Source organism: Branchiostoma floridae, chromosome 18 (genome assembly GCF_000003815.2).
Source record: "Branchiostoma floridae strain S238N-H82 chromosome 18, Bfl_VNyyK, whole genome shotgun sequence".
NCBI classification, from domain to species: domain Eukaryota; kingdom Metazoa; phylum Chordata; class Leptocardii; order Amphioxiformes; family Branchiostomatidae; genus Branchiostoma; species Branchiostoma floridae.
This window is the reverse complement of record NC_049996.1, coordinates 18,452,968-18,466,260: the sequence shown is the minus strand read 5'-3', so window position 1 is coordinate 18,466,260 and position 13,293 is coordinate 18,452,968. Positions and strand designations below refer to the sequence as shown.

Here is a 13,293-nt window from a genome sequence, read left to right as displayed (position 1 = left end):
TGGTGGCAGGTGGGGGTGAAAAAGTCTTGTTTATTATTTTTTATCAGTTCACGTTACATTCATCACCGTGAAAACCGTGAACATAAAAGTACATTGAAAAAATCACTCACTAGTTGAAACAATGGACCGATCCCCAAACCCCGCCTCCTGTTCGAACATGGTTCTGTTTCGAACACCTCCGTCAAAAACAGCCATTTCTGTCCCGCTGTGGCAGTTTTTGACAGAGGTGTTCGAAATAGAATAGGGGGTTCTATTTGTTCGATATGGCGTTCGACAGGATTGGTCCATTCTGTGGTACAGACAATTAAAGTAATGTACTACTTAAAATTGGATTTGCAAGGGAGGCGTCGCCATGAAAAATGAATCTGTCACAAACATTTTAAGATTTAGCTGTCATGGTTATCATCTAGAATAAATTAGAATAAAACAGAACAGATCTAGAAATTAGAATGGAATGTACGGTACTTATCTATGAGAATGACCTTGCATTAGCCTGGGTACCATCCAGATGGTATATGTAGTTGCTTTTGCTACCGCCTAGGCAACTGTACATTGCATATTCAAATCTTTCGTTGGTGACGTCAGTTAATGAGCAAATCAAGGTATTTTCTGGAGTGCTCATTCAAACTGGCGTACTAATCCAACACCTGTTTGAATACAGCGATCAGTATAATAACCATTTCAAGTTTCATGCGACTGGTGGGGAGCTTGTGTTCTATTGTGGCTTCAGATGGTCTAGGGACCAATCAGCGCCTTCATCCAGAATTTTGACAAGAATCAATTATTCCAGGTGTTAGAGACATTGAAGTTCGGAATAGCTAGAGAAGCAATTGTATAGTGTATGATAAACATCAGAGCAAACTGACTTTTAGAGTAACTGCTTTTTGGCATATCTTATTAGTGCCTGTATGTCAAATCTTCATATGCTTTTTGGCATATCTTATTACCTGGATGTCAAATCTTCAACTGCTTTTTGGCATATCTTATTAGTACCTGGATGTCAAATCTTCAACTGCTTTTTGGCATCTTATTAGTACCTGGATGTCAAATCTTCAACTGCTTTTTGGCATATCTTATTAGTACCTGGATGTCAAATCTTCAACTGCTTTTTGGCATATCTTATTACCTGGATGTCTAACCTTCATCGACGTGTCGAGTAAACTACTATTCGGATGGTACCATGGCTAGCCATGCCTGAACTAAGTTCAAAGAATCAGAGAGTGTAGGTTAGCGCTGCTGTGTGAAGTGGCAGAAATTCCTCCTCAGTCCTGTTCAACAGGTTGAGTCAACCTGTAAGTGTAACTTCCCGTGTCAAGCATGTGTCCTGATTTCTGGGCGCAAAACTCATGTTTGGGAATAGGTACACACTGATACCTGGTAAAAAATCTTTAAAGTTTAAGTGCACAGAAACAAACTTGCACAACATAAAATTGAGTACAATGTCAGTGCAGGTACTAGTATGCAGACAAAAGTATTTCAAAGCCCTGCATACATATACATGTATATCTAGAGGTTGTCCAAGTACTTGTAGTAGTACTTTGGACTGGTCTGATTACTCAATCCTTGCTTAACAAACACTGTGATCAGGACATGATAACAAACGTGGGGGCCATCAAAGAATATTACACGTTTCTGTAAATTTCATCCCTCTTGAAGTGTATACCGGTATATTCAAGTTCCTGTAAATACCCAAAATGGAACTTACCGTGTTGAAGTCAGTCAGTATCTGTATACACTATAAATACTATAATTCTGTGTGGTACCGGTATAACTGCTCTTCGACGTAACACGTCCAGCTTATATTATAATAACCGGTAGCTTATGTTATGGTAACTTAGTAACTCCTTGCCAACCTTTCCAAAACTAATTATAAAAGCCTGAAAAGGCTAACAATTTAGGTTGTGGAGTAATCTTCAATGGCTTACCTGAGACAGCCACTCCCCAAACAACAACATTCCATAAAAGATCCTATGAAACTTTAATGCTCAGATAAAAAAAGTAGGGTGGATCGGTTTCATATTTGGAATGTCGCTAGTTTGTGACGGACAAAAACTGGAAAAAAATAGTTTGGGGGCCCCCTGGCGGCATTCTACATCATTGCAGTGGAACGTGCAGTTTTGGTACCTCATGTTTTCGATCATCTGTGGTTTCAATTTTTTGCTCCAAAGCTAGGTACTCATTTTCACCTGAGTGAAGTGAGGAAATTGCTGTTGCGCCTTTCCCAAGGGAACTACTGCATTGAAATTTTAACCAACATTTAGATACAACGTTAGATATATAACCTCCTTGAATACAGCAACTACTGTATAATCCTCTAATAACTGTGGTTTTTTACTGATAATATTCACGAAGGAAATTCAACATTCAGAACATGAAGGACGTCATTTGAGGAAGGAAAACAACAATGCGGAAATTAAACTACGGAAATTAACGTTACCACAGTTCTGAACCAAAACATATAACGTTAGGTAGGAAAGTGGTGTTTTTGATAAATTCTGTCGGCAAGGTTAGCCAACATTACAGTTCTAGTTCAAATTCTGACAAAGAAATATTTCGTGACTTTACTCTTTGATATTCTAAAAGACAGATATTGAAAGGAGACCGTTATGATTACCTCGGTATATGGTTACACTTCAGAGAGGCTGGTAAAAAAACGGCAAGGTTCGTTTTAAACGTCATTATAGGACAAAATACCAAAACATTCTGTACTAGTTTTATCTATTGGTGATTCGTGGCAAAGTTGGAATCTAAAATGTTCGAAAAAAAGACCAGAATTTACCTTAAAATGGAGGAAATTCCGCATCACGCCGGGAAGCAGCTAACCTTAGCAACATTATTTCGCTTGACCTCTGACCCCACGACGTTGACGTCATCTTCGGCAATTGTCGGAGCATTTCGGGAAAAGACCGAATACCCCCGACAATCAATGTACGGCGAAGGTAGCGTTTGCTCGTAACTTCGGAACCAAGGATGTTAAAATATTTTAGCCTCCTTGTAAGAACGTAGACTTCTGACAGGTTTTTCCATTAGCAAAAATCTGTATTGGTTTCGCTGGCGCTCATGGGCGCCGCCATGACTCATTCATGTTGATGTGTGTCACGCTTGCATGCTGGGAATATACGGTATGAAGGTACATTTGTTGTATGTACATGTATAAGGTTTGTATACGGGCGATCCGACCCACAGTCGGGCTGGTACCTCGGATGATACGGAAAACACCATGTTGTATTCTATATATCTCACACGGGCTTCCATCGAATAAATCGAACGCACGCGAAAATTCGAATGCCGGATTCGGTCGAATCGCCCTCCGGACGTCGGGCGATCCTATCCGCGGTCGGGCTGGAATACCAAGGAGGTTGAAAGAGGGAAAACACACACTGTGTTGTATTCTACATATAAGAATTCAGTTATTTATTACCAGATTATCCAAAATACATAATACATACTTAATTTCTCACCATGTGAAAATAATTCTATGCATGATTCAAGTCAACGAATCCACATATTAGTTGCAGAATCGGTCTTCAACTGCATCAAAAGAAAAAGTCAAACCCACACAAAACTTGCACCAGTTAGAATGTAACATCGGATGTAGCTCCGAATAGGTTGCAATTAGCCCTCAGACATGTAATTGCGATACATCTCTCGTTCATATTTGATATGATTACATCATCATATTGTACTACTGTAGTTTGAGTTAATTCAGAATCTACGAGAAAGGCTCGAGGCCACACAGTTCATTCTTTTTAATGACGAAATAGATGCACTTCAATATGAAGCTAAATTTTAAATGTTGAAACACCATTTATACCTTACGGTCAAATTCAATTAACGTTACCATATAACCAGTTGACTTAAGCAAGGCCTTTCATTGTACCTATGACAATTGCTGTGCAAAAGATTTTTATTTATCATGTCTTGAAACCACCATTTTTATTTATCATGTCTTGAAACCACGTTGATTATATGGATGCCATCCTCTGGGAACCCCAAAACTGACGTGAGTGTGCAAATAAAAAAGTCTGGCAAACAAAATGAAAACTGATGAACAAGTGATCAAACAAACAGAGTATGGAATACTGAACAATTGTTTCATTTTGTTCTTTCACATCTTCTCGTTAGACCTTGGAATTGACGTTGGCATTCTATAATATTAGTATATTTTGTGGTATATTTGATTGATACACGGCATACACTTGCTCATTTTAGCTGGATTCAACAATATACGGCATGGTGGACGATCTAGACTTTTTTAAACGGCCGAAACTTGATGGCATCCACATAACCAAATCCTTCCGGGTACGTATGGCCTGTGCTCAGAACAGGATAGACTGGCACGTCAGGGCTGCGTCAACCTTGCTGACCTCCTCCGTCGGCATGGCGATCAGGTTGTAGTCAGCCATCTGTTTCTTGAACACCTACAGAAATAAATATCTATAAGTTAGCGCCAGTAGTACAAACTCAACAGAAATATATCTTTCATTTATCTCTTTTACGATTTATTATCATATTATATGATAAATTGTCTGTAGCCGCCATGCATTAACTTATGATGCCAGCGAACGATTGATTGATTGATTGACTTTTTTTTAATTTGAGGAACACGTAGTACTGTAAATATTGTTGAATTACTTAAATCATTGAACTGGTATATATATATGTTATGTTCCATGTTAGAAAAATGAAGTCTTGTGTCTTGTCATCTATCTTGTCTTTTATTGTCATTTATTGAAGCCACTGACCAGTACAGTCGGATAAGCCCTGTCTGTGTACCCATGAACAACTGAACCAGTCCATAAACTATATTATCATATCGCCAGGGGACGTAGACCAATCAGAAGGCCCCAATTCATGTTGGCTATGACGCCGTAACAGATGCCGTGGGATGGAAAATCATTAACAGCCGTGCATTAATAGTTTCACTGACACACACGTGCATTAATGACTTTTGAAAGTTTGAACCAATCAGAAGGACAGACACACAGGACTCTGGCCAATCAGAATGAGATAAGCAGGAATGGTGACCAATGAAAAGTACGATTACATCAGCCCAGTAGAGAGGAACAAAACTATAGTGTGGAGGGAACATACCGCATAAGTGTCCGGCTTCTGGTCATCTGTAGTGTGTATGATGTTGCCGTTGATGAACATGCAGTTGTTACCAAAGTCGTCAGGAATCCAAAGGGGCTTGTAAGTGTAGTTGGAGGTGTCGCAGATGTCCTGTCAAGGTTGGACAAGATGATAAAATCACAAAAGGAACTCGACAAGAGCAGAAATAGATTACCACGACAATCTGTTGTTGTTGGTGGTGTTTTCTTTCAGTTGCAGTTATACCCCTGTCACATTATCCACGATCTTCGGGCGTATCGATGGAAGATCGGTCATATTTAAGATCGACAGAGGGTTGCGCATATTTTTCATCTGAAAACCGTCCCTGTCACATATAAGCCATACTTTGTACCTTGTACAATTGTCGTGCAATAAAGTTATTATTATAAGCGAGGCTCGGGCGATTGCCGCAGAATCGTCGTTCGATCGATTTTCGCCAAATGTGACAGGGGTATTACGGCATATTTTCGTGAGTCTTTATACACAAGTGTTGATTGTACAGTGAAGTTGTAGAAAAATTAGGGAAAATGTAATGATTCCTTCTGTAACAGATTTCTATGGATATACATCAGTACAAACGAACAAACACACACACACACAGACTGAAAACAATACGCCAGGTTTTCAAATAGCCTGACTAAAATCGCGCCCCTAGCGGCCGGCCCTACAATTGCCGCCACCATAATTAACTCCAGCCAGCGAGAGCTTGTGTAAACACAGGCTAGTTTTCAAGTAGGTAACAAACTAGTAAAGGTGACATTTGTAAATACAAATTACTACTATTTTCATCACTCAAACACTTTTATACATGTATATGTTGACCAGCCCCTCTAACTTTGTCCTGCCATTTGCTACATTATGTAATCCAACACCACAGGGTGCCTATTCCTTGACCAGTGACCATGGTAACAGCCACCTGGTCTTGGTCATTGCCCTTATTTGCTTGGATTAAAGTGGACGAATAAACGGATCAAAAGCGTTTATGATGTTAAGCTTCGGTAAATGTAAACATAACAAGTCGCTGGGGTGGGGGAGGGGGGCAAAATCTTGTCGTTTTTAGGTCACCAAGCTAGCCCTACCCACATACCGAATATCAATACAATCCATCCAAGCGTTCTCGAGTTGTGCTGGTCTTCAACAAAACATACAAACATACATACAATGAACGCTACTTCCGTTCCATCCTCTTACGCAGACACATCCAACGGCGAAACCGCCTGTCTGGATGTACCCTGCTTTCTCAACCGTCACTCTTGGTTCCTGTGGGCGTTGCCACAAACCAGCTGTCAGCCAATCAGAGAATAGGATTTTCAGTTTTCAAAAGGGATCTCGCATATATAAGAGAAAGCTCATTAATATTTATGAGCAGGGTGGTCAGGAAAGCAGGGTACATCTAATCTCAAAGCAGATCCTACAATGGCATAAGATCAAACTGGCCATGGAGTGTAGTCAGCTAAATGGTGTCTATTTGCAATGTAGTAGCGAAACATACTCCTAAAGCCGGCTTCACTCCTCTGTCAGCTTTTGATACTACCTTATGCATATGCTACCGTGGGATCTGCTTGGAGATTAGGTACATCCAGACAGGCGGTTTCGCCGTTGGATGTCCCCAAGTAGAAGGATGGCTACCCCAAAAGACATAACCTTCTTGGCGAAGGTAATAACAAGTACAACAGCTGACCTTCCAGCCAGGATGCCCCCACTCATTATCACACGTGGCGATCACCCCCGGAGCAGCCAGCGCCATGTACCCCTTCAGATGGAACTCCGGATACTCCACAAAGATGGAGTGGCACGGGTAGTCAGGGAAAGTCTCCTGCAAGATGGCGAACCCCTCCTCGTTACTCAACACCGAATCGCCGCAGAATATCTCCTTGCCTACAAAAACATAACAACAAAAAAATAAAGTTGTATTAATATTTGTTTGCACAAGTTCATTCTTTTGAATTTATTGAAAACAAGTGGCCAGGAAAATATACATATCTTGCATTTGTTTGTTTGTTTATTCTTTATTCAACCAGGGTGAAAGCATATCGCCTGACGGCGTTTTTCAAAGCCCCCTGTAGGGAGAACCCCGAACATAAGTCATACATAAAGTTCAACTAATTAACTTCAATAACATAATCGTACAAAAAAGTTCTACGAAACCAAATTACTTAGGTAACATAAATACTGTACAAAACTAGATTAACTTAGATAACGTAAAATCATACTGCCAAACGAATGAATCAAAAGTTTAACCTTAACATGAGATAACACAGGAAACATAACAAAAAAAGTCAGGTTTAAAATCAGGATTGAATTTGCATATCAATGTTGCATCTGAGCAAAGACGGTTTTCTTTCCTTGGAACTTTCGATGCTTCGGAAAAGAGACACTCTTTTGATTCCAATCTGCCTTCTATATACAGTAACTTCGTTAATCAATAAGAAACAGCACAGAATAAGACATCTTTAAGGACATCCTGAAATCTACCAACCTGTAAAAATGACGTCACCGCCTTCCAGGGTGGCTGTATCACTTTCTACCACTTTTACTTTTAGCCCGAGATTCGCCATGATCTCTTCCATTATCGCTGTCTGAAAGAAATGAAGATAAGATACATACAACGAATATAGATACAACGAAAATAGATACTGCAATCTAGATAAGTTAGAAGACTAACATCATTTTGTAGTAGAATGTAGTTTGTACAAGAAAGAAAGAGCTGAACTATACAGACTAATAGAATCCATGTTCCCCCATTTCATACCACTAAGTAATATCAAGGACGTTACTTCTGATGTAACGTCCTTGGTAATATAGACAAATTTATATTCCTTATGAATCTAGACAAACCTTTACTTATAAAGCATATCTGTTCTTACATTTTTAATATCACAAAGAAACGAGAAGAAGCCGAATGTACGCAGTAGAATACGATTCTTGAGTAGTGTAAATTCATTGTATCATTATATCATGTCGTATCATTTATTGTGACCTGTACTGAACCCAGTGGGTATGTATGTACAATAAAGGTCTTCATTCATTAATTAAATTCTCTTAAACAGATAGTGGACAAAGAAGGGTTGATTGAGTCATTGAATATTAATAATACTCTATTTAATTACATAGAACGTAGATTACCTCATTTTAGACACATGAGAAGAACTGATTCCTCATGCGTTTTGACAAACCGACCATAGCTAAACCCATACAGTCCTACATTTTCACCATTACCAAGAAGCGAGAAGAAGCCGAACTGCTGTGTTAGACTAGATTTGTGATACTTTTATATGATTGTATATATGTTTTGGCTTGTTGTGACCTGTACTTAGCTCGGTTGGGCAAAACTGTACAATAAAGGTCTTCATTCATTCATTAACTTCATATTCATTCCTTTTTTGGATCTGAATACTTTGGGGGGGGGGGGATAGCAGGAACAGATAAGGTCAGTGTACATGTATTTGAACATGCTGTCCTTTGCATCTGCTCTTCAAAGGTTGAAATCGTGTTGTCTACCGATAGACAACAATAAACAGCATTTTTACAATAACATGACACGAGTGGCGAGTAATGAAAATAGCTCACAGTACAAGGAAATCTAAATGAATATTTCACCGATAAACTCAGAATATTTTCGATTTCAAAAAAACAAAAACCTCAGAGGTTGAAATCGAACAACTCTGTGTTGTCCTCATCAACTTCCGATGGACGAACAACAACGTGTTGTCTTAACAATTATAGTCGAAGGAATAGACAACATACAGCATTTTCAGAGTGACGAGTAATGATTTCTTCAGAGTGGTGAGTAATATTTCATACACCTATTAAGTTCTGTGGAAAAATTCATATTCCTAATGCAACTAGACAAACCATCGATCATAAAACATATCTGCTCTTTTATCTCCACTATAACAGAAAAGCGAGGAGAAGTTGAATTTATCCAGCAATAGTCTCATTTTGTACCTGTTTACTGTATCTTTTCAACATGTCTTGTTGTGACCTGTACTTAGCCCAGTGTGGCAAAAATGTGCAATAAATGTCTTCATTCATTCAATCAATATTGAAACAGTTAACATGACATCACTGACCTCCCCCTGCCTGGGTCCGCATGCGGGCCTCGTGATGAGCGCCGTGTCTCCAACCACGATGCATGAATCTTCCACGAACATGCAGTCGGGCAGGCTGGGGTCTTGCGGAATCACCGTCACGTCCAGACCCAGGTCCCGTAGCGTCTGCACGTAGAGGTTTTTTTTTTAATGATAAAACTTTATTGCTCATTCTGTATGGGACATGTGTATACAATCAATTCTTCATAGATTTCTTAAAGAACATTCAGATTTGAACAATGTAACTAAGTCCATATGAGTGTTTCCATATTTAAACTTACCAATGGTGAATTTCCCCAGCAATATCATTTCGTTAATGTATTGGAACTGTTTTATATTACAAATATGGTACCCCAGAATGAATGACATCTTGTATTGTCAATGATAATGAGTATCTTCGACTTCTGCCCACAAAGGCTTTACAGTTACACAATCAAAGAACTAGAAAGGTAATATTTGCAAGCAAATACAGAATGTTACCTTCACATGTTGTAGTCTAACACTGGCAACTGTTTTGTTCATTCTTATTTGAACACATTTCTAAATGTAGTGACCCGAGCCCCTCTAGATCTGACATTTGCTACATTATGTAACCGAACACCACATGGTGCCTGCTACTTTACCTGTTACCATGGTGACAGCCGTCTGGTCCAGGTCGTTGACCTTATTTGTGCGGAAAAGAAGAAGAAACAAAGCAAAAACAATATGTTCCCTTCTGTAACATAAAAAGTGTTCAACCTAATCAACAACATTGTAGACAGAACACCGATTGTTTGTTGCTATACCTGCACGTAGAGTTCCCACTCAGCCCGGCACTTGTCCAGGTCAATGTCTTCCGTGGAAATCGGGCTTCGCGTTGCGTTGTTGACGTTATCTGAAACCTCTCGCACGACTGCCCGTGTGAACTCGGGAAAGTTCCAGATGTCCGCCATGTTTCTAGTATTGAAATACTCTGATGGCCCCCTGTATATGACTGCAGGCGCCTCTGTTATATAGGGCGGGGAGTCTCTCCGATTTATAAAGATTCAAAAGTTGTCAGACGGGTTTGGAAGCTCCTGAATCACTCAGATTCTTTTCATCTCGGGATTGTCTGTCCATGTCTTTATTGAGCATGTCTTGATACATATCATACACATACTGCATGCAGCAAGCGGGCAATTATGTATTTATGACTAAAAGTTGTCTGATTTTCTGTGCAGACTTCTTGTTTCTTAAAATTGGGGCGGTTCCTCATACCTGACACCGAAGCGTTGATTTTCAATAAATTGTCTACTCAACAGACAATCATTGCAGATCAAGCTTCGCTGTCACCTTTAGCCAATCATGATTCACTGTCTGATAGAAAATCGTGACGTTTTCTGCATATCAATGATTGAGAGAATAAGAAGCACATCACGTAATAACTGCAAGAGTGAAGACAGGGATTCTACAGGCCTGAAGCTGCCTTCCTTCCGAAGCCCGTATTCAGGTACGTCTGTCCAATTTTCACTCTGGGCTACAATGATACATCACACGCACCCCTGCCAGTGATATTTTTTAAATACGTCACAAACTGAACAAAAATATGATCCGTTTGAGAACTTAAACATTTCGAAAATCAACACAGTGCAAAACATGTCTCCAAGACAAAAAAGAACGATCGAAAGCAACCCTAGTAGTGGTCACTGGTACAGAGGTGCTTAAAAGTTGACTTATATTCAAACCAGTTCCTCGGGTGCTTTTTTTAAGGCTGGCAACTTGTTTTTGGGTCTCTTTGATTTGAAAACGACACAAACTCGTCTACTGTTGTTTGAGTTGAAGATATGCTTTTCTTAGAGTCAATCTCCAGACAAATGAGTGGGCTGGTTTGTTTGTGATCTGTTGTGATCCATGTAAGACCATGGACTAGTAGCGGGACGCAAAAGACTGCTGAAAAGAACCAAAGCCATCAAGTCAAACAATACGTGATAGCCGTTTTCAAACAATACTAAACTTTCTCCAAACACAAAAGTATGCAACAACGTACGGATCAACTTTTCACTTCAGCAACCACTGCTGCCTTCTTTAGGATCAATAATGTTCAATCACGTACTTCCAAACGTTTTTAATACGATCATTTTAGTTTGACCCCGAAGAAGGAGATGTCAGTGGTCGTTAAAAATTTCATCCCGGAGTGTATACCTCTGTGTTGGAAGAAAATTTAGTATTGAACTATAGCTATGAGTACTACAAACACAGATGAGCTTCTATGATAGCCGATATTGAGACATTTAGAGGCTTCCTGAAATCAAGGACTGAAACAACGCCAGGTCACAGAAAGGTTAAAGTTGAAAGTAAAGCTTCCGGTCCTGTTCGTGGACATAAAGTCGAATTGAAGAATAAAAATTATGAAAGTGTCCACCGTTCTTTCATGGCTGTATATTATCTATATTTTGTTGCTCGGACATGTCCAAAACTAAGGTGCCGAGTTGACCTGCGCTGGGTGCCGAGTTGTCCTGATTGTTCAGGGGCCCAGTCGTCCCAGGTGCCGAGTTGTCTCGGAATCTTGTTCTGCGATGGTTGTCTGTTGCGTAGACAATCCTACCAAACAATAGAATGGTGTCAGGTATTTAGATGTGTGGAACCGCCCATAGCTTAAGGGTCTACATACGAGGGGCGTGCAATTAGTAATGGTCCTGACCCATTTCCCATAGCAGGAGATTAATGAAACTTGGCACAGTTATTAGTCTTTCTCTTCATAGAAATCACCCAGAGTTATGCATTTCTCCCATCGTTTGATGCAGCTCTGGACACCGATTTTGTAGGACACCCCAGGTTGGTCCTCCAACTGATGCCTCATCAATGGCACAAGAGGGACGACCAGGTCTGGGAGCTGTTTCCACAGACTTCCAGCCACGTTTGAATTCAGGATGCCAGCGTTTTACAAGGTCATATGATGGGGCATCATCACCATAAGTTTCATTTATTTCATCAAAAGTCTTCTTTGGTGTGCGTCCTTTCAAATACAAAAACCGGATCACTGCGCGACACTCAACTGGTTCCATTTCACACCTGGTCCATTTCGCACCTGACTAAGTTCAAACACCAGTAAATCAGAAACCACAATTAGTTCAGAGCTGTCTTTTGCAACATAACCCATAGAGATATGAATTATTACACATACAAAATTTCATTTAGATCAGACAACTGGAAGTGGGTCAGGACCATTACTTATTGCACGCCCCTCGTAGACCTAGAAAATCAGACAATCCTGGCCACAAACACATGATGGAATGTTTGTTCTCTTCGGCTTGACACTTCTTGGTGGCCGAACTTCTATGTTAGACTTGGTCTACGATACTATTATGTATTTTTTGTGTATGTTGTGTATGTGACCATCTGTAATTAGCTCGTTTGGGCAAAAATGTACAATAAATGTAATAATACGTTCATCCATTATGCTATTTTTTCATTCCCCTGAGATTATTTATATCTGACATTTTACCTTTTTGTTGTTGTCTGGAAGAAAAGGTCCACTTTTGCAAATTATATAATTCAATGTTTTCCTCTATGAAATGTCACAAATTTTTCCAAAATGAGAGTCTAATTTTAGCATTCTGAAAACGAGGCTCTGATGACGTTGCAAGTATGGACTTCCCATCATTCACCACAATTATAATAGTACTATGGTATTGTTATATTATTTTCTTATTGATTATGCAAATATGCTCTCTATTTGCGTGTTTTATACATGTACGTACTCTATTGACGTTCCTCTGATGCGCATGCGCGCTGCAGGTTAAGAGCAGTTATATCAGGGCAGTTGAGCTGTGACGTCATTCCTTTTTAAAGTTATATCATTCATAGTCTCCAAGCAGACCCTAGGGTGCCTTACGGTGAGATAGTATCAAAGCCGACCAAGGAGCATTGGCGGCACCGGGCCCGTTTGACTCCCTTTGGCCGGCTATACTCCTTGGCCAACTTTGATATTATCTCTAAGGGACCGTAGATTGTTACTGGTACCAGACCTGGTTTAGAGTAACACTAGCCTCTACCAGGCTTCGTGGTTTGGTGGTCTAATTGTAGAAATTGGTCAAATAGAGTAAATACTACGCTAGGGGAGTCAGCCGGG

General features: G+C 39.9%; 3 protein-coding genes across 8 annotated transcripts in view; 1 reads left to right on the top strand and 2 right to left on the bottom strand.

Moving 5' to 3' along the window:
* LOC118405638 (alpha-1,6-mannosylglycoprotein 6-beta-N-acetylglucosaminyltransferase A-like) overlaps positions 1 to 2,950 on the bottom strand; it is a 33,637-nt gene extending 30,687 nt beyond the window's left edge. For all 5 annotated transcript variants that reach the window (XR_004829921.1, XR_004829922.1, XR_004829924.1 and 2 more), the window contains exon 1: positions 2,780 to 2,950. The gene's annotated coding sequence lies outside the window, so the exon portion shown is untranslated. The remainder of the gene's footprint in view (positions 1 to 2,779) is intronic.
* A 1,130-nt stretch (positions 2,951 to 4,080) lies between these two features.
* On the bottom strand, positions 4,081 to 10,199 carry LOC118405637 (N(G),N(G)-dimethylarginine dimethylaminohydrolase 1-like). The gene is made up of 6 exons (XM_035805206.1): positions 9,989 to 10,199; positions 9,186 to 9,329; positions 7,592 to 7,691; positions 6,794 to 6,990; positions 5,095 to 5,223; positions 4,081 to 4,421 (listed from the first exon to the last, which is right to left on the bottom strand). The coding sequence occupies exons 1-6, from the start codon at positions 10,133 to 10,135 to the stop codon at positions 4,320 to 4,322; spliced, it is 819 nt and encodes a 272-aa protein (XP_035661099.1). The 5' UTR covers positions 10,136 to 10,199; the 3' UTR covers positions 4,081 to 4,319.
* A 130-nt stretch (positions 10,200 to 10,329) lies between these two features.
* The window catches only part of LOC118405636 (N(G),N(G)-dimethylarginine dimethylaminohydrolase 1-like), an 11,409-nt gene continuing 8,445 nt past the window's right edge, over positions 10,330 to 13,293 (top strand). Inside the window, exon 1 of one of the 2 annotated variants that reach the window (XM_035805205.1) lies at positions 10,330 to 10,671. The gene's annotated coding sequence lies outside the window, so the exon portion shown is untranslated. The remainder of the gene's footprint in view (positions 10,672 to 13,293) is intronic. The other variant, XM_035805204.1, reaches the window with a different exon arrangement.